Source organism: Thunnus albacares, chromosome 16 (genome assembly GCF_914725855.1).
Source record: "Thunnus albacares chromosome 16, fThuAlb1.1, whole genome shotgun sequence".
NCBI classification, from domain to species: domain Eukaryota; kingdom Metazoa; phylum Chordata; class Actinopteri; order Scombriformes; family Scombridae; genus Thunnus; species Thunnus albacares.
In genome coordinates this window covers 13,390,793-13,412,012 of record NC_058121.1, presented here as the reverse complement: position 1 = coordinate 13,412,012, position 21,220 = coordinate 13,390,793, and the positions used below count along the sequence as shown (strand labels likewise).

General features: G+C 37.9%; 2 protein-coding genes across 5 annotated transcripts; both read right to left on the bottom strand.

Annotated features, from left to right (window-relative positions):
* Positions 1 to 57: 57 nt before the first annotated feature.
* Positions 58 to 15,190, bottom strand: fbxo25 (F-box protein 25). 4 transcript variants are annotated; one of them, XM_044329948.1, is made up of 11 exons: positions 15,090 to 15,190; positions 14,045 to 14,224; positions 8,092 to 8,195; positions 6,103 to 6,152; positions 5,876 to 5,968; positions 5,683 to 5,776; positions 4,075 to 4,259; positions 3,681 to 3,863; positions 3,111 to 3,254; positions 2,069 to 2,095; positions 58 to 968 (listed from the first exon to the last, which is right to left on the bottom strand). In XM_044329948.1, exons 2-11 carry the CDS (start codon positions 14,170 to 14,172, stop codon positions 879 to 881), a joined length of 1,098 nt encoding a protein of 365 aa, XP_044185883.1. In that variant the 5' UTR covers positions 14,173 to 14,224; positions 15,090 to 15,190; the 3' UTR covers positions 58 to 878. The 4 variants fall into 4 exon arrangements, with proteins under 4 accessions (XP_044185883.1, XP_044185880.1, XP_044185882.1 ...); XM_044329945.1 differs by lacking the exon at positions 2,069 to 2,095 and having other exon boundaries at positions 3,099 to 3,254; XM_044329947.1 differs by lacking the exon at positions 2,069 to 2,095.
* A 1,688-nt stretch (positions 15,191 to 16,878) lies between these two features.
* On the bottom strand, positions 16,879 to 19,812 carry fam110c (family with sequence similarity 110 member C). Its single transcript, XM_044329491.1, has one exon. It carries the CDS (start codon positions 19,677 to 19,679, stop codon positions 18,627 to 18,629), a length of 1,053 nt encoding a protein of 350 aa, XP_044185426.1. The 5' UTR covers positions 19,680 to 19,812; the 3' UTR covers positions 16,879 to 18,626.
* Between the last annotated feature and the right edge of the window lie 1,408 nt (positions 19,813 to 21,220).

The following is a 21,220-nucleotide window of genomic DNA, read 5'->3' as shown; positions in this document are numbered from 1 at the left end:
TTTCCCTGTATGACCTAGTATAAAAAAAACAAAACAGAAACAAGTTTTTTGGAAATATTTAATTATTGTATAGCTAGTTCTTGTTCCATAAAAGTCATGATAGTACCATCAAAAGTGGTGGAATGTTAAAGAAATATTACAAAAGTTGGAGAAAGGATACAAACCCCCCCCCCACTCTCCCCTTTTACATTTCCTGTTTGTCGCTTGACAGTTCTGACAAAAGTAGATTGTAAAAACTTGTACGCCTAATGTAGATTTACATTATTTTCTTTTAGTGTCAGTGCCTTCAATGTACATAGAGCACAGCAAGTATTCACAAAGGACAACATACAGATTGTAAACAGAGACTCAAACATGACATGCATTCAGTTATTGCAGAAAAACACCACAGTAACAAAACAGACCAAAAAGTAGAACAGTTTTAACCCATTAAATAAACAATAAACACATGACTCAGTTTATTCTGACGAACTGTAAACTGTAAAGTCATCTTTTGCCATTTTCTTTATAAAACCAAACACATTTTTGTTCTATCATCACTTACCTAGCATAAACACGCTACAACCCCTTTTACATATAAATTCATGTAACATTTACATATTATTTTTTTCTTATAGAAAAAATAAGACAAACATTTGTGCAGAAGGAGGAAAAACATAAAAGTTCCTTTTATATTTGACCTATCACCAACATTCTCAAAATCAAGAAACATACATTGACTCTTTCCTATGTCTTATGGAAACATTTGTGCGTAAGGAAAAGAAGACATAAAAAAAGTCTTTTTTTTTCAGTTGAAGCCCTTTGTATTTCGGTAAAAGACATCAAGGTCTCGTACACACTCTTGGTTTTGGGAGTGAGGGCAAACTTCTCTTGAGGGTTTAGAATTTGAAGAGGTCGATAAAGTGCTGCGGAGAGATGGGCATGAGGCAGCTGTCTGGATCGTTGGCTGTGCACGGGTGGCCGCAGTCCTGGAAGACAGTCAACAAGCAAATCATTACCATGAAATCACCATGTTCACATGACACATAAAGTAGTACAGAGAAACCTGGTTGCATCAGCTGTTAGTAAGTTCAAACTCTGCTAATAATGTAAGCGCACATACACCTACTAACTGTTGTGTAGCTAACTGACCCAACTGATAGCTGATTAAAGAGTATTAGCAGCCATTTGGAATATCATCGACATATGTTATTATGACAATAAGTGTCAATAATTGAGTTAACCGGCATCATCACAGATTTTAAATGAACTATAAATGCCTAGAATGTTTAAGAAACTGGGAAGATTTTCACAATAACACAATATACCTGAAATTATGAAAACGTTATGACAGTAACATTAAACTGAATGACCAAATAAGGTTGCATAGTGGATATTTCCTTCTGGCTCTTTATTTCATGAATACTACTAATTCTGAAACACACACATATCTCCATGTATACAAATAAATATAAAACAAAGTAACTTCACAAAGGATTGGCAGTTAAGTCTATTGCATGGTCCTTTTAAATTGTTATTTTTGTAAATTGTTACTAACAGCTTGTGATTACTTTGGATTAGACAGGGCTACAGATGTTTCATGGCGACCATTTACATATACTGAGGTCTTTACTTGCTCTAAGTTTTAATGGTACAACCAGATTTAGTAAATCACTAGTTTGAAACTAGTTAGTAGTTATATTCTTTGAGGGATTTACAAATAGCTGGTGCAACCTGATCCTGGAGGTTAGTAGACATATAAACATTTGTCTAAATATGAATGTTAGACAAAAAATGACAGCTGACCGTTTTCTTTCAGACACATGAAATTAAGACATTCAGAGGATATTATGATCCAGCAAAAACAAGATGATCCAAGAATGCGGTTAGAGGCTTTAGAAAGTCAGCGGAAAGTGTGGCACTGTTTACTAAACACTCCTGGAGCAAAACATGATGTCATCGAGTGAAATGGAGAACCGAACAAGACAAAGCTCAATGCAAAGCACAAGGTAAAATCGGATCACTGGGGGGAACATGACAGAAGCTGGGAAATGACAACAACAGAAAGGCATGATGGGACAGAGGGTACCTTGAATAACAACGCCAGGTGGCGATCCTTAAAGAATCAGGGAGAAGAGGAACCAGCGGGAGAGGAAGGAGGAAACGGAGATGAGCAAGGAAAGGGAGAGGGCAGAGGTTAAAACAGTACAGGGACCAAGCCAAGGACTATAACAGGTTTTGTGGGTGGTAAATAATCAAAAGGGAGAAAAAAAGCGATTGCTGCAACTTTAATCCAAGCACTGTTAGTTTGTGTATATACAAATATTCCCCAGATGTTACTAACTCACACTTAACTTACATGTCTTACATGCAGTTAAAGATCAGATCTCATGAGTCAGTGAGGGCAAACAAGTCATTTTTTTGACCTCTAACTGCTATATGTACATGTATGAGCACATGCGTTCACAGAATCCATTGTATTGGCCGAAAGCAGCACTAATGTGTGCTTATATGCGTGACCTGTTTATTTCTTTTTGAATAATCAGAGCACTGTTCTGAAAACAGCATTTTTTTTTTTTACGCTGGTCTCAAGTTTTAACAGTAACTGTAATAAGTCAAAGGAGAAAGACTTTTTTTCAGAGAGCCAAACATTTACAATATAAAGATAGGATTTCAGTAATTATTTCAAACATTTCTTGCTTGAAGCCTGCCAGAGAGAGCTATCAGTGTGAGAGAGGCTGTGTAACTGGATCAAAGTGTCTCTGAAGCTTTGTCTGAGTGTACAAAATGATAATGGATGTTTTGTCTCTTTGGCCCAGAAAATACAACGTATTCAATGTGTGTGTTCTGGTACTGACTTGAAGTACATACAGTGTAAAAGATATCAGTGATTTACACACACATCTGTTCCAGCTTCTACTGAGCTGTACAGTGATCAAAAAGTGATAAAAGCAAAAGCTAAACCCATCCTGTTAACCTTCTTTTAACATTGACCTCTAATATATTAGCTGCACAAGCGCCAATGTATGTAGGGAATGTATGAACAGTTTAACCCAAAGTTAAGTACTGTGATGAGGTGTTTTCTACATGACATAAATGTGGTTGTAGGTTTGTTTCACCTTCTTGTTTACCTTCCAGAAGAGGATGCTACAGTGTTTGCAGAAGTGCAAGGTGTCGCCGTACTGCTCCTTCATTGGGTAATGCTTCTGTAGGGTGAAGTACATTAGCTTCCAGTCCACGTTGTCACTCTTGGTTAAGACCAAATTCCTACAGAACTGCATTTACATAAAGACACAAGCGCACAAACACACACACACACACACACGAATGGAAAGAAACACACAGTTTGAAGCCATTTATCAACCCTTTAAAACACAGGGGACAGGAATGTAATTATAACTGGAACAAAATGTAATTAGATATAATTGAGGACAATTTCTCATTAACACTAAACCCGCGTGGGTGTTTATGCGATAAGTGTGAGTTGAGTGTGTTTGTTTGTGTGTGTGTGTTTGAGAGAGAGAGCGAGAGAGATATCACTATGAATGGTGAGTAAACTGTGACAATCCTGCCCTCTAGTGGTCAACAGGTGAACTGTTTTTGGTAATAATGCTTAACCAAAAGCTACTATTTTCAAGTATATTCCCTTTTAAATTCCAGAGAAAATCTGTGTCTCATGATTGCATATGTTGTTCTCTTACCTGTTTGTCTGCAAAGTGAAAGTGGCACAGATTCTTCCACAACGTCCTGTTCTCACTGAGGATGTGCAGCGTAGGTGAGGCCTGTCCCAGGTTAATGATGTCATGGGCATCGGATAGGTTGTAGAGGATCTTATTATGCATGAGCAGTGGCAAGTCGCTGAATGACTTGCCATTGCACATTTGCTGAGGAGATAATCATCGATGAGAACTTTAATATTCTTACATCACAAAAGAGCTTTTCCACTGAGGTTGAAGTGTTATGATTCATTTACTGTTTAGCATTGAATGTGCAATTCAACCATATTTCACAATTCTCACTCATTAAACTAAACTTGCAAGTGGATGCAGCGTGACAAGTGAGCGATACATACACATACATCAGTAAACTCTCTACCTTGGGGATCTGCAGGTTGTTGAGCTGCTGCTGCCATTTGAGAATGGTCTCCAGTCGGCATAACCAGATGTTGACGTTGCCCACAAGGACACACTTGCCAACATGAATCGTCAGACTGTGGAGTGTTGAGCTCAGGTCCTCCAGCAGCTCCTTGACAAGGCGCGGATTGTACTGGTCCTCTACGACTAGTGTCCAAATAAAAAAACAAAAAAAAATATATGACAAACATTAGCAGCCAAAACCTGACCAAGCAAACAAAAATACCCTGTAATATCTGGTGGTTACAATAATCATAATGTAATAAAATCTTTCCTTTTCCAAGATGCCACTAAAATTAATGGGTAAGTCTGGCAATTTTCTATATTTTTCTTGTTGTCAACAAATCTCATGTGCAGAGCCAAACCAACAATAAATTGATCTACTTACAAGTATTTTGTGTGTATCCAAAGCCTGGTTTATTGTATTCATCTGCACATAGACCCCTGTTGTTGTCCATAAACTATTAAAAACATGTCAGTGAGACACACTTTTACACTGGGTGATATGTTCTTTCATCACAAAGAGTTTGGATGGGTAGTTTGTTTAGAAACGGCTCCAAAGACTAACAACAGCGATGACATTTTCAGTCTCCGGAGAGTAGTTCTGTGTAAGGCAGGCGCCACTGCCCACGCGCAGGAACACTGTTCTGTTTATAGTGTTTCACAAGGTTTTTGTGGTACATATCACAACCTTCCGACTTAGAAAATTTATGTGTTCCGTTATTAGTCTTTGGAGCCATTTCTAAACAAACTAATGCGCCCAAACTCTTTGTGGAGAAGGAACATGTCACCCAGTACAGCGGTTTGGCTCATTAACTTGTTTTTAACAGTTTTTGGACAACAACGCAGGTCTACAGCAGAGAAGAATATGATACATGAGACTTTGGATACACACACAATACTTGTTAGCAGGATCAATTCATTGTTGGTTTGGCTCTGCACATGAGATTTGTTGACAGTGAGAAAAATCTGGAAAATCACCAGCCATAAGTTTCTTCATAAGAGAACCTAAAAATATCTATAACTGCATGGAAGAAAAAGGAAAATATGAAGATTAATGGGTATTTGGAAAAAAGATATTTTATGTTCATTGCTGAAAATAACCAATATTTGTCTGACGCACATATAGGCAGCCTCAGTTTGCAAAAAAATTATCTAAATATCATTGAAAAGACTGATGAAAAATACTTTAAAACCACAGTTTCAAATGAACACTGCTGACTTAAGTGTATTATTTATCTTACCCTATAAGTATCACAATATACTGCACATGTGGCAGACTGAACTTCAGTCTCGATCTGTAGTCTGCTCCACCAGGAACCACAACCCCATAATGATGGAGCACACTGGTCCTACAGGTTTTGTGGTTAGGCACTCAGTACAGTGAGACTGCCATGACTAAACAGTAACATCTTCTGACTTTTCAGAGTCTTACCATTTGGAAAAGACATTCTGTAAAATATAAAGGTCCTACTAACAAAGTTGGACATAAGAAAGAGTACTTAGAAAGGGTCTGCCTGCACAGTATGTCCACAGAACAAGCAATCATGCCCATCCCAGGTCCACTTACCCTTTCGTACAATCTTCTCCAGTATGTTGAAATAGTTTTTCTGGGCTGCTCCACTCAAAGACGTCAGCTGAGACCTGGCTATTAGCTGGAAAAGCTGTGGGTGAGGGACAGAGTTAAGACAGTAAGAGGCACATAAGTGGTACAACAATTTCCAAAGTATTAATCTTGAATATGTGTGATCGTCATTGCTCACCTTTGCCACATAGTTGAATCTTCTCAAGTCCTGAATGGCACTGGAAAAGTCTAGACGGTTGAGCGCTTCACCGAGTGTGCAGTATCCATGTCGCTGTACACAAAAAAACCACACAAACACACATACAGTTCAATAAAGAATAATTTTATTAAAATATACACTGCTGTTTCAATCAACCGCAAGTAAAATCTGTATGTGAAAATCCTAGAAACTGATCAAGCACTCACTTCTTTTGTGCTGCCTTTCTGCACGTAGATCCATTTATCCCTGAAAACAACTAAAGACAAAAAAACACAGTTGGTTGGAGTGAATGTACATAATGTGTAGTGGGTGGACAAAAAATGATGAGCACCTGTGCAATCTAATGCAGTTTAATACAAAACCCTCACAGCAAATGTAAAGTTTGTATAGATTATAGGTGTTTGTTCAATTTTATTACAGCAGTGTATTAGATGGGTTACCTTTTAAGTCTAAAGTCTGTGATGTTGTTGTGCTGGATTGCATTGTATTTGTACACTGTCTTTACTTTAGAGGGGGCTGAAACATTTGCATACATTTGACTTCAAACATTTCTGCCAGTTTCAACAAACACTGAACATCATGACCTTCCAAAATACAGAATTTGTCATGGGGCTGATGTATTGGATTACATGAAATTGCACAGCTGTTTTTATTTATTTTATTTATTGTGTCCACCCTCTCTATGTGCTATGGCTGTTCAAATTCCATATAATAATTAGACTTTAAAAGGATGAGCTTAGAGCATATCTATACTTATCCACTTCTTCAAACTGCTGCAATTGTTTTAGATTAAAATGCATGAAGCACAGCTACAAAGTTCAGCTTTTTAGACAAAGAGAAATGTGGACTGCATTTTAGGAAGCTGACTAGTCATGCAAAATGTTAATGACAGGGTGCACTGCCAAGACTGATGGCAGCTAGCTCTGCTTTTCTGTACCTGCCCACTATGAATCAATACACTGAAAATATGAAAATGATTACATACAAAGACAATATTATAGCCAATTACAAATTATGTTTCTTTTTTGTCACATGCAACATGTATCCTACATTAAACAAAAAACTCTTAGAATGTGTAAATTTGCTGGGATGAGAAGACTCAGTGGAAACTGTATGCAGAGACCTATTTATGGGAGAGGGACAGAGCAAACCACCTGAAATGTCAAATTTGTTTCTCATGTGTAACATGCCAGGTTTAAACTGAGCTGGCCTCAGGTCCTGTTGACAAAAAGGTGTGGCATCAGGACCTGAGGCCAGCTGTACAACGATCAGCTTAAATTGTCGGTTGCTGTCCCGCATACCAGGCTGACACATGCATACAAGGTCCTGTTATCTACAGTCAGTGTTACACAGGAGACACTGTTGATTATCCACCATTTATGTCTTAATAGTGTTTTATAGGAAGAGGTGGCATGCAGTAGTTAGTAGGTGTATACAAAGACACAGGCAATGTCCCAATATAAACATACTCCATTACAAGTAACAGTCCTGCATTACATATTGCCAGTGGTGTTTTAATGTTATAGCTGGTAGCTGTGGAGCTGATTTGAACGATTTCATATAATATTGGGTAGTTTTATCTGTAACAGTGGGTCATATTTTGTGGGTAATAGCTTAACCTGCAAGACAACTAGTAACTAGCTGTCAAATATATGTAGTGGAGTAGAAGATTAACAACATAAAGTGGAAATACTCAAGCACCTAAAAATTGTACTTACAGTAAGAACAGAACTTAAGTAAATATACTCATTCAAGTCTGTGCTATGTGGAGATACAGAGCACTCAAATCCATTTTGAAAGCCACATATGCTACACAGCACTGCACAAAATCCTGAAAAGGTTGCCCTCCCTGAAACACACGTCTAAGTATTACAAATAGATCCCAAAACATATCATTCAAAAAGAGATATAATCACAGAGGAATATTTCAAATGTAATACTCACGTTTAGCTGTAATATAGGGTACTGTGTATTTCTGTATGACAATCTCTCTCGATAAAGTAACAAATTAATAAAGAGTCTCAATAAATCTCAATGCAAACAAAGCTTTCAATAGGTGGTAGACACTTCACTGCAATTATGACTTGTGCCTACCGGTACTTCTGCTTGGCTTTTTTTGTACAAAGGGTCTTTCATTTTCATACCACAAACTCTTCACAAAGCCAAAATAATGATTATGTGTTGCTGCAACTCACACTGAGATTTGGTGTTGTTGTTGTAGAAGTCCTTTTTCCTCTTTGTGGTGGTGAGCTCACAAACATCTCCAACAAACAGATTTTCTTTGTTGTCACAGCAGAGCCTGTTTAGACAGAGTGAGCATGGGAGGAATTTGTTAATAATACTGCACACGAGTGTGACCAATGTACCTAAAATACACTGTATTTACAAACCACTGCAAAGAGTCCTGGAGCAAGCCTTTGTAGGGCATGATGGTTCCTACGCAGGTGACAGTACTGCCGTATTTGGTGTGGGACAAAATGTTTGAGTAACAATTTATAATCCATTCTAAATAGCACAGTTAGCCAATGAAAAGAAACTAAACAGGGAGTAAATGCCCATTGATTATTCTGATAAAAAAGCTAGCTGCTGCATTTTGGCATTAATTGCAAAAATGTGCAGACTGAGACATTGAAGTAAAGGCAATCAAAATAGTCAAGATGTGAAATTATAATGATTCACAGCGTCTGTTATGATGTAGGAGACACTGCAGATGGAAGACATATATCAAAGTCTGAGAGACAGAATTATAGATGTGACTCAGACAGTTTTTTTTTTTCTCAGAAAACAGGCAAAACATAATGAAATCCTGATCTGATCTCTGTTATTTCTGGCAGTCATTCTGGGCGTCATTGGATATATAAGTGGCCTTGTTATTACTGATAAGATAGTTCTCAACATTTTGGCAGCTGACCTGGACTTGACATCAAGTTGAATTGGGGGGCTTGAAATGGCTCAGCTCCAATAGAACACATGTAACATGTAAGATCATGTTAATGAACTGTGTACTGATTATAAATAGGTCTGTGTTGTGCATGCTTTATAAATCAAGACCATAAGCCCTTGTTACAGGGAGAACTACTCTACTCTTTGTATCCAGTCCTAAAGCTGCCAATTAAGGGAACATCTGGAAGGACTTTGTATGTATGAGTTGAAGTTAATACTTCTACATATCACATAATATTAACATTTTCTCCCAAATGTGTCAAATCAGTTGCTTTGATCAGTTACTATGTACAGTATACAATCACCTTTGTTTGTAGTTTGCATCTGTTTGTTCTCTTTCTACCTGAGGTTACATCCATGGAGACAACAAGCTGCAGTCCCTTGTAATTTGCTCCTACTGTGCCTTTTTTAATATAAATGATTTGAAAAAATATAGCTTTTTTCTCACCACAGTGAGAAAAATGCTATATTTTTTTCTGCAAATAAAACAGAATTAGATCAAATAAAATAAAGCCAAACGTGTGATCTGCACCAAGATGTATTCCTCTGTAAATAGACACTCTCTAATGACCTTTAACTGACAGATCAAAGGCCTGGACTGGACTGCTGTTTGATTCTCCATGCATTACTAATACATTGGCTGAAGCTGAGCACCTGACTGGAAACAATACCAACTAGGGGGAGCATGATATATCAGTCAGCTGATCATACTGGATGATAATACCTTAAAAATATGTTATTAGTGTTTGGGATGATATCAGAATCATGCCAAATGCATCACATTAATTTAATAGATAGACAATTCATTGTTAATTACATCTGTGTAAAGGTTTGCTTGCATTTATACATTTATTTTGTTTTCTAGCTGACTCACTTACTTAGCTGGATGTAGTGCTGGAGCTAAGTGCAACCCATTTGAGAATATAACGTTTTACGCAGTCAGATTACCTGCACATACTTTAATCAAAGAAGATTTTATTTTGTTGCTTGGAATAGCCTCTTCTACGCACAGGGTACAGAGCTACCGAGAGCTGAAACAATTAGTCTGTTAATCGTTTGGTCAATCAACAGAAAATGACCAATCACCATTTTGGTAGTCAGTTAATCTTTTTGGTAATTTTTCAAGCAAAAATAGCAAACATCTGCTGGTTTCTGCTCCTCAAATAAGGGGATTTGCGGCTTTTCTTTTTATATACTGTAGTAAACTGAATATCTTTGAGTTTTGTGTTCTTGAGTTCTGTTTTCTGACTCAGTTAATCAAGAAAATAATCAAAAAGTTAATTCATAATGAAATAATTGTTAGTTGTGGCCTAAGAGCTTTCCTATCCCTGTTTGCACAGGTACCCTGAACAACCAAAAGACATCACCAGTGCAGCAACAAAGACATGATCCCTCAACACACACTACAAGTTCTGTTTGATGGAATGCAGCCGAGCAAGAGACACATCTGGAAACTGAACCTCGGATTTCACAGTGGTTCCTTGACTTTTTACATCAACCGTGTGACCAAGGTTTCTTCTTAAAAAGAATGTGATAGGATCACAGTACAATCAACTTGACCACACTAATCTCTGATTCTTAAATAAATGAATACTCTGCATTTATGACAGATTTATATGCCTTACTGCTTTAGAGACTGACTGATAAGATGGTTTACATGGTTTGGCCCCAGAGAACATGCAACAGGGTATTTACTCTTATAAAAAATACAAAGGCTAACTTATGTTCATATGCTTCCAGAAGCTGGAATATTCACCTTAACAAAATGATCAGTCACAATGCGGGTGAACACACATGCTTTTGGATTAAGAAACTTATTTACTTTTTCTCTATCGTAAGCAAAGGCATAGCTTTGCTTGTCTGCCTGCGAAGTCAACTAATCGGGGTGAATGAGCTCTACAGTAATCCCTCGTCTCTATCCATTTATCCAATTGCACAGGCGTACACACAAACCCACATGCAAGCACTGTAATCTGTCACAGTGAATTACAAGCGAGGAATGCAATAGCCCGGCGTTTCGCACAGGTTGCATGCAGAGCAACGGCCTCGACAGACCCAATAAGAGACATCACACAGCAGCAGGGACGTTCAGAAGGATTTGTGGATATTTAAACTATATCCTGAAATACATGAGCGACAGTAAGAGGAAGAGGGCCATGTAGGAAGTTATATGAACAAGGAAGATTTAGCTGTTGCACTTACTCTTACATTTTGCATTCAAATAGCATTTATTATCTGCTAGAGGATGACATAGTGTTAGATAAATCATCCCTCAGAGAAAAGGAGGAAGTGAGGTTCAAATACTTGGCTGACACTTAACTTTCGAGCAGCTATCTGGCACTTGAGTGTTTGCAGATAATAGGAGACAAAGGTTTGTTGGTGCTAGGAGATACATGATCGAAACAACTTCTGTGACACTGTGTACCACGCTAGTTACCATCATAATGCTCCTCTTGCAGCCTGCCTGTGTTGGGTCTGCCAAATGTACCTCCGTTGTATGAGGTCATTTGCCTTTCTGAGCGAGGTTGCACTTGGAGAGCGGCCAATTTGAAGAGATGATGTCACTGGTCATTGTCTGATGCCGTGTCTTTGCCTTTTAGTGAGAAGACTGCTGACAAGCTGATGTGGCACTGTGAGGTTCTATTGGTTGATCGATTGAAAAGGCAGCATTGTGACCTGACGGAGACATCACCAACTAGCGCTGAGATTCCCACTACCACTTACTTTATATCTGTACCAAGCAGCTAAGAAATACAGTGAAGAAATGTGATGTCATGTACAGTATGGACTAATAAATCCATATTAAACCTTCAGTGCACCATTTAGGCATTTTCTGTAAAAACAACATATGCAAACACCCTCCACAAAACACACAATATATGAAGTAGGAGTGTGAGACAAATAGACTGAAAAGGATGTCTCTCCTGTCTTGTCTCTCCCTTTTATGTGAGACTGATTGCCAGTTGGGATGCACCAAAACAGCCCATGTTTCCTGCAGATAACAAGGCAAGCTAGACTGCCCACAGGGGTGCATGTAATACAGACAAGGAAAAAACTAAAATAGCAAAGCATGTTTTTAGTTCAGCTGCCCTTAACAAACAGCCAACAAAGAAAATACTTTTGGGACTGACAGTATTATAAAAGCACACAACAGGCATTGTTTGAACTTAAGGTTATTCTTGTGTACTCGTATGAACCAGTATGTTGACATTCATCACACAACTTCAATCAAAAGCCTCTAAGACACAATTCACATGTTGCACCATTTACAAACATCCCAAAGGTATTCCAAGAGATGTATAGAAGAAAGTTCAATGCTGACTTTCTGTGCCAGCACTATATACAGTACCAGTCGAAAGTTTAGACACACTTTCTCTTTGAAATGAATGGGAAAGTGTGTCTAAACTTTTGACTGGTGCTGTAGAATTTCAATCAACTTTCAATTGTGCCCTGACAGAGTTGTGAAGATTCATAGATGCCTATGTATGGGATAGAGGAACAACTGAGGCGAGCATTGTGTTCATTGTGTCTCCTGATGCCTTATTAATCCTACAACATAACTTAATATATCATCATAATGACAGGGAACTTACAGAGAGATAATCAATCACTTCATGTGCCAATCAATAAGTCACATTGCAAAAAAAACAGGAAATCTATAGTTTTCAATGATGACATAAGCTTTTGCTGTTTAACTCAATGTTATTGTGTTACAGCAGGTTACATGTTACAACCAAGTTGCATGACATGTTTTAAAGGTGTGTTCATAAATATCTTGAGTGTGTGTGTTGCTTTGAAAGTCAAATCAGTTCACACACAAAAACACCTGATCTCAATGATCTACATGAGGTAAAAACACAAACATGTTACATGTCAGCTCATAACATCTTCCTCTTCCTCTTTAACATCCACCTCAATTATACTTTTAGTATTTATCTTCGGTTTAACAGGATGTATACGCTGACAAGTTGGTCTCATGTAAAATTACCCTCTTGTGTCTCAACACAACTCTATATTCAACTCTGACTGTTGCCATGACACCCCCTTGTTAACAAGAGGCTGTAATTGTGGGATGCAAATCACCTCCTTATCAAAGACTATGCTTTGGCCCTGATAAGAGTTGACTGAATGATTTTCTTGCTCACAGTGAGTAGCCATGGCCTTATCAGTACAGTCTGGTCAAGAAGTTTACCAGTGTTATCATCTACTGATGGCCCTGCCGCTGCCTCCTTTTCCCACTGGTCTACTAAGCATTTTCACAACAGGTTGCCATTTCAATTTCAACTCTATTATTATCCTGGAGGAAAGTTGCAGCAAGGCATTATTAACACGTACTATATCTCATAGAAATGCATTGGTCACAGTAAACAACAACAATCCATGGTCAAAACATATCATCTCTCGCCATCACTAGTCAAAATGCTGCATGCCCCCTCTATTCCTCTTCATTTCTTGTCAAGCTCTCTACCGTCCTCTTTTTAATAAAGGAAAAAATTCTCCCAAAATGTAGCTGACAATGGTGTAAGGTATTTTGTGGAAGTGGGAAAGTCAAATCAACATCCAAGTAACCTTTGGCAGTCATTAGATTCCGCTTTTAAACAGAGTTGCAGGGCTAATCAGATGTAATCTACTCTTGGCTACACTGGTTTCATAAAATTGAATCCTGATGGGCTAAGAAAAGAAATATGCATCTACACTGTATTTTAAAGCATTTTAAATGCTGTTATTACAACTCAAATTTCTTGACCTACATAGGAGCACTACAATTTAACAAAAAAGTATGAAATAAAGCAACTTTTGATAGATTTACTGTTGAGCTCTAACTCCAACTAAGGGCTGGTTGATATGGCCAAAATCAATAATATGATGATAGTAATATATCGCTCTCTTCATAATACTGTTATATATACAAAATCACATATAAAATAATACATTTTAGAATTGATGTTTAATGGAGCAAACTGTGTTAACTTTTCACTGCAGTATTTTGTAAACAATACTGGAAGTAAACATTAATGCATGTGACAATTGTGTACTGAGGATCTAATACACTTTTAAAATGAGTATTTGGTCAATTAAGTGTTATCTAGACTGGTAAAAAACTGAATTCAATAAAGATATACAGTTTGATGAAGACAGTACTGATCTAACAACACTATTAAAAGGCAGATATAGGTGATAAAGGTTAACGTGATATGCTCTTACTCTTTCAGGTCTATCTCTCTGTTGTTGTCATCCAACTCATGTCCATAGAGGACAATCCTCTTCCAGCCATGTTCTGTCTTTGTCCAGCTCCATCCTGGCGACCTCCAGTCCTTTCCCAAGAAAGGCATTTTAGCTGGAGGTGGGACTGTGAGCAGAGATGGTCGCTGCCTCTCCAAACACCTGGAGGGTTCACAAGATGCTGTTAAAAGAGGATTTATCTTTGAGCTTTGGCTTGTATGGAAGTAAAGAAAGGCCATAATAATTTATATCATATAAGCAACTGTTTTAGGGTTAAAAAATTCTGAAAATTCTCATTTTCAATAGTCAAATAACTATACTCAAGTTGCTAAAATTTATTTTTTGATTTAAAAATTCAAGTTGAGTCAAAAAATCTAGACTGAGGATAATCAATCGATCAGACCTCTGTCCTATCGGATTAAGGTCTATCAGTCATTTCATCTATATGTGACTGGAACCCCGGGACACTTGTGACCCTGAAAGATAAAATAAACTGCACCAGTTGAAATTACCTTCTGGATATTTAAAGAGGAGGATTCAAACCAACCAAACAAACAAAAACAAACAAGAAAACCAATGCAATAGATTCAGTAAATATAAAGAAAAGTGGTTAAATTTCCGAAGTTGGTATTTAGTTGCTTAATCATCTGTTTAATTTTGGCCTTTCTTTGCTTCCATATATATTATAGATATATTGATTCATACCAACATCTGCAAAAACAGCTGCCAAATAACAAACAGTTAGTTATCTATGTTTTCGCTCTATTGATGGTTTAACATAGATGCACAATGGCACACAGAGCCAGATATTTTTCATAACACACCTGACAACGACTGTGGCGCATTTACCTTCAGCATTTGAAAAAATAACAAGAGACTTTAGCTTTAGCAAGAGCTGTCTGAGTCGTTTTAACGATAAAAAACAAGAATTAGACGAGCTGTCAGTCGGTTCAACACCTACAATCACGACTGTAAGAACTGGAAGAATCTCAACAACACTAGCATACAGCTGGGAATTTCTACAAACCTTGACAGGCAGTTGCGACTTCTTTGATGTGTCGTCCGTCTCTGCTTCTGTTTCTTGTCGCCCAGCCTGCAGTGCTGGAAATATTGACGGAAGTAAACACAGTGCGGACACTCGCATTCGTCTCCGCCCCTGCTGTTCTCTGATTGGACGATACGTCACTATTTTGCTTGTTGTTACCCAAAGCCGCGTCGTGGATTGGCTGACCGCAGCTGTCAATCACTGCCTTTTTTCATCCCTTCTGTTTTGTTGGGGCTTTCTGCTACACGTGACAGAGGACTGCGCACATGTACTTATGTTTTGATTTTGAGTTGGGGGATGGGGACAGCACAACTGGACAGCTGTGTGTCATTGAGGTACATTTCTATAACACATAGCGTTTTAAAATGCTTAATTAATACGTGATTTTAGCAACCAGAAGCTTCACGTTCAGACCTTATATGATTTATGGCATTTTATCTGGGTCATTGCTTTACTGTTGTGGATCCTTCCTGTTCTAATGTCATTAATATCATTGTAAATTTTATTGTGACACTTGGGTTTGCCATAATTCTGTCCAAATTTTGACATGTAGGCTAAATATATCTTCGATTTGTTGTATTTATCAGAGTAGTTGTAGTCTTTTGTCATTTCAAATATGTCCAAGTCAAGTCTCAGATCCTTTAGGGATCTCATAAGAACATTCCCACGTAGGATACACCAACATTTGATCATTTTTCTCTACAAGGCCTGCCTTTAAAAAAGAAAAAAAAAAACAACTGATCCTGGACGTATAGGAGTCAAAACTTCTGCTTTCAAGTGTCAAATTAAGTCAAGTCTGCAGGGATTCAAGGGCTGCAACATGTCATTATTTTCTTTATTGCTTTGTCTATAGTATGTCAGAAAACAAATGTGAAAAATGTATGCCTCTATAATGTCTTAGAGGCCAAAGTGACATCTTCAAAAGGTCTTGTTTTGCCTAAACAACAGTCCAAAACTCAAAGATATTTGTTTTACTAACATTAATGACACATAAAAGCTTAAAATCCTCACATTTGAGAGGCAACCAGACAATGTTTGGTGTTTTTCCTTTAAAAAATGACTAAAACACTTATTCAATTATCAGAATAGTTGAATTTTAATTTTCTGTTGATCAACTAATACCTTAATCAACTAATTGTTGCAGTTCCAGATTCAAGTCTTAAGTAGGAGCAGTCAAGACCAGGTGTCTCAAGTCCTATTTTTTGTGTAATGAGTCTTTAGTCTCAAGTCTACACATGCATGTTCATCAGTGACAGGAAGCACAAGGTCTGAATAGCTACTTCCATTACATTAAGCTTTGCTGGCAAAAGCACTAATGCAAAACCTGTTGCTTTGTCTCCCTCAAATTAACTAAAAATAACATATAAAGCATATGTCCAGACCGGTTAATATTGTTCCTCTGGGCATTGTTACATTTGATTACAGTGCAGTCAGAGGTTTGGCACAGTTTGACTGACCTATTAACATGGAGTTTCAAGTAGATTCAGTCTTGTTGTTAGGTACTGCCCCCTTTAGGCCCTATATGGTAAATTCAAAATTGTTTTTAATCACTAGAGTCTGTGTGTTATGTGTCTTTGTCCACAGATAACTACTCACAAACATATGTTTTCTGTACAATTTGCAAAAATAATCACATTAAAACATTTGAATACAACACAGATTCACTTTTCTCTCAATTGCCACCGATCAATTCAATGTTTTGTCCAAAATGAATAAATTTCAGTGGCAATTTAATAGTTTACTTGTAAAAAATACTAACTTTATTTCTGCTTTATAAAACAAGATTTACAGGGTACTTCAGTAGAAAACAATGTTAGACAGGCAGCAGCAAAAACAGTTATTAGTGGTGGTTTGGGTAATGGGTGGGGTCACATTGCTGTTGTGTTTAGAAGTGTGGTAATAGAGCATAATAAGAGCTTAATAACACCTTTAGAAAAGACACTTATAAGACCACAACAATGCAAGTAGTGTACACTTTCAGTCAGTTGACCCATATTGTGAACTTTATACATTTCTGTTGGATGAAGCAGAGGTTTTAATGCCACTGGAACTTATAATACTTCTTTCAATTTGTTATTTTTCCCCACCGAATCAATAACTGAACATCAAGCGATAACTTTAGGGTCTTGCCACAAACATGTGGAGAGGGCAGGACATGACTTGCCTTGATGTGAAACAGTCAGTCAGCCCTCTGGAGAAATGAAAGGTGTGTCTACAACACGAGTGCAGCTGAGTAATGTGTATGCACTCATGTACTGTATACATACAGTAAATATTATTAGATTCAGTGTTTGAGCCAACAATAGTCTGTCCTTTACTTTTTTTCCAACTCATGTTACGACCTCTGCGCTTTGATCAGGAGGCCATGACAAAGAAACCTGGCTAAAAGACAGAAAGAGAGGGAGAAAGTGGGGAAGAGACAAAGCAGACAAAGATTGGGATGGAAGTGGAGATACAGTTACAACGGGTCACTGGACTTAAGCCTATCAGATTATTTAGGTACATTCCTCTCACACAGGACTTGGGGAACAACTGATTCCTTAGCTGGGAAGTAACTACATCCCTCAAGCTGTTTAGTTTGGCTGCAGTTAAATTTAATGATTTTACTAGTTTTATCGCTGTCAATAAGAATTAATAACATGCAAGTAGCACAGCTCTCTTATTGACTTTTTTATATTTTAACTATGTGTGTGTGTTTGTTAGTGTGTGTGTGTGTGTGTGTGTGTGTGTATGTGTGTGTGTATGTGTGCAATGGAATGTACACCTTTCACCTGGAGAGAAATGGGGAATGCACTCGTTAGATTAGAAACCTCGAAAGAGACAGGTTACATAAATTGTGATTTAAGGGCACTTTCATGCTTGTGGTGGTCTAAAGGTGCTGCTGAGGAACATAACTTATGAACACTGATATTAGATGACCTGAAATATTTATGGCAAGAATCTCAATTCCCTAACACAACATGTAAGCCAATAACTAGACTTTTTTTGAGTAATAAGAGTATTCAGTATTCAGATGTAACAGAGTTTTAAAAAAATTAGAAATATGAGTGTTCTCATATGCAACTATGTGATAAAAGATGAAACTGCATATACTTAAACATTTCCAAGTTGACAAATGTTAGGAAAATAACAATGTTAGTGTGTCTGTGTGTTTTGTGGGGGCCTGCGGCGTTCTGCATATCTCAAACATGACAAAAACAAAGTCTGCTAGCTGTATGCAAGTTTGAACAGAACCATCGTCTTTTGCTGAGGAGTGTCAGCAGAAATTGGCACACAAATGCAGTACACACAAAGACTGAAGGAGAGTGATATAGGTGCACACACACATACATGAACACACAAACACACGCATACATACATACAGTAAAGAAGTCAATATTTTCCACAGCGTAAAGTCACAAATCACCTGTAGCTGCTTTGGATAAAATGGAATGGATAAAATGGATAAAATGTATCATCTAACAGTTTCAGGCAAGTATTTGGCACGCAGGGCTTGAAAAAATCATTTTTGAGAAAATCTCAATCAAGGTCTCTTAATTTTTTCCCTGTCTCTTTAGCATTTTTGCAGCTGTAAAGCCATTTGATAATCCGTGCATTGCGCTCAATAACTGACGTCCCCTGGCGTATCTTTCCATGTAAATCATCCTCCAGTAGCCCATCACTGTCACCACTGTTCCTGGAGAATCCATCGTCTGATGTAGAGACGCTGATGCTTCGGATGTTTATTGCAATTTCGTCTGAACGTGCAGAGAAGTTCTCCTTCCCCAAAGACTTGATTACCTCACCATCCAGCCCGCAGTACATGAAAAAAGCATCAAAATCTGCGAAATTTTTGGAGTACCTGGAACTGATGTCAGAGTGAGAGCGACTGATGCCTTTGCCGGATCTTTTAAACTCAGGAACCTTAAGGAGACTAACAGATTTATTCTCAACAGCAGCTGTCACATTTGTCCCAGAATCATTGTTTTTGGTGGTGTGTTGTTCTACTAATCCATCCTTCCTCCTCTCAGGGTGAGAAGTAACTACAATTGAGCTACATTCCTTTACAGATTCCTCAGGGGTGGTGATTTTTTCCTTGTTGCCTTCAGACTCACATTCCTTATCTGCTGCCTCAGGTAGAGTAATGTTTTTATTCATAGTGCTGCGCAGCAACTTACGTGTTTTATGGTGTTTCCGGACATTTGGAGACCCTCTCAATAATTCACACTTCTGCCTATAAAGTAGAAGGGAGTCTGGTCGTTTTTTGGAACTGGACCGGCGTACCTGCCCGGGTGAGCAGTTTTGTGCACCACATGTAGCCTCAGGTGAGTCACTCCTTGTGACAAGTTTGCCACCACGGTTTGAACTCCGGTTAGAAGACCCGGTGCTACTCACAGAAGCGGATCCAAGACTGATCACTGGCTCCTGAGTCGAGTTGACCACCTGCTGGCTCTTGACATATTTTGGTTTGCTTGCAGCGAGCCTCTCCACCGCACTCATGCGCCCTTTTGTCTCACTCTCCAGTTCCATTTGCTTTCGAAGGTATTCAGGACCCTTCACTAGGATTTTTGTGGTATCGCTGGTTGTCTCCATTGTGGCTTTAGCGTTGATTCAAATCAGTTATTCCTAAGCAGCAGGTATAGTAATCCTTTCCTGTTCTGTACCGTCTATCCAGTGTTGGAGGTAAAAGATTCCATTCAAGCCCGTTCTTTGCCTGAGCACGTATCACAACAGGAGAATTCACCTTGTCTGTTCGAACACACATCACATTACCCCACCCATCCTGTGTAAGACTAGCTTTGACCAAACACAAGCCTGTTCAAAGTACACCTGATACCATCACTAGTGAGAACAGTGAAAGCTGACACTGCCACACTTTTTTTCTTTTCTTTTCCTGGTGGAAATGTGGCCCTTGATCCTTGTTGCTCAATGCGAGACAAAATCTTACATGTCTGCCTCTAAGAAAACCTGGTTCTGTCTTTACTTAGTGCTCTCCGCTGTCTTTCATTGACTCTTTTACCAGAGAAACTGACTCATCAAACAGACTTGGCACTTAAAGCAATTCTAATATTTCGCAATAAATACTGACCGCAGCTTATTCATTGTTTAATTATGCGCAATGAGTATAATGTCCCAGACTGGAATTATTAAAAGCAGATCGATTGTAGTAACTATCTGTGAAAACCGTTAAATTGGTATTATATTTTCCTGAAGACTCAGAGAGAAAATAAATATATTTTATGGCTTTTTATGTCAACATTTTGGTTTCATTCTTATTGGACGAGTCCATAGATTCTTTGAAAGTGTGCAAAGTCAGGATGGTCATTCATATTGTTTAAATCAATCCTCCTAGCCTATCAAAAAATGCTGACTGAATTTGGGGGTTTTACTGGATCCTAAAACATATATGCTTATATATGTATAAAACACCTCGGAGTGCTATTTTGACAATCGAATCAGCCAGCTTTGTCTTGTATGCATCCCCCGTTTTAATGTTTTACCCTTCTACCAATAACCTACCAATGTTAATTAGATCAAGGCACAAATAGTTTTAATACAAAAACCCTGATAGATTCCAACATTCCCACATGGTTGTTAAAATAATAACTGCACAAAGAATCAAAAGAAAGAAAACATTTCGGTTTTGTATAATATAATGTGTAGTTGGGCTCAACAGATACGGTATACTCACTCAGTTATGAATATCTTCACACTAAAATGTTGCACCTATGTGCTTTGCCAACAATGATAAGCCCTTTCCAACATGTGCTTCAATCTGCTGAAACCATAAAACAATGAATTCTACTTTAACAGTTCAGTACATCTCCAATCTACTATAAAGCTGGCACTGGTACTACTAGTACTACTAGTAAATGTCTTGGTGTCCTCTGGTACCAGACCATACTGGCTTCCTTTTACTGTATCTATACATACAAGTATCCAAAATAATAAGTAAATATACATATAAAACAATAAAATCACAGCTGATTTTGACAATATACACGTCGAATGATATTTGCCATATTGCCCACTCCTGGTGTGTGGTATCACATAGTGTTATTGTGAATGAAAGTAGGGCCAGCTGAACAAACTTATATGCAACATGTGTGTAATAAAAACAATTGTGATTAATC

Bases quoted from the DNA above. Each gene is read 5' to 3' on its own strand.
- fbxo25 (XM_044329948.1), bottom strand. From the start codon at position 14,172: ATGCCTTTCTTGGGAAAGGACTGGAGGTCGCCAGGATGGAGCTGGACA. The intron at 8,196-14,044 runs GTAAGAGCATAT...CTGTCTAAACAG, and splicing joins AGAGAGATAGACCTGAAAGA to GCTCTGCTGTGACAACAAAG. The intron at 2,096-3,110 runs GTAAACAAGAAG...TGATTCTTTAAG, and splicing joins GTAGCATCCTCTTCTGGAAG to GATCGCCACCTGGCGTTGTT.
- fam110c (XM_044329491.1), bottom strand. From the start codon at position 19,679: ATGGAGACAACCAGCGATACCACAAAAATCCTAGTGAAGGGTCCTGAA.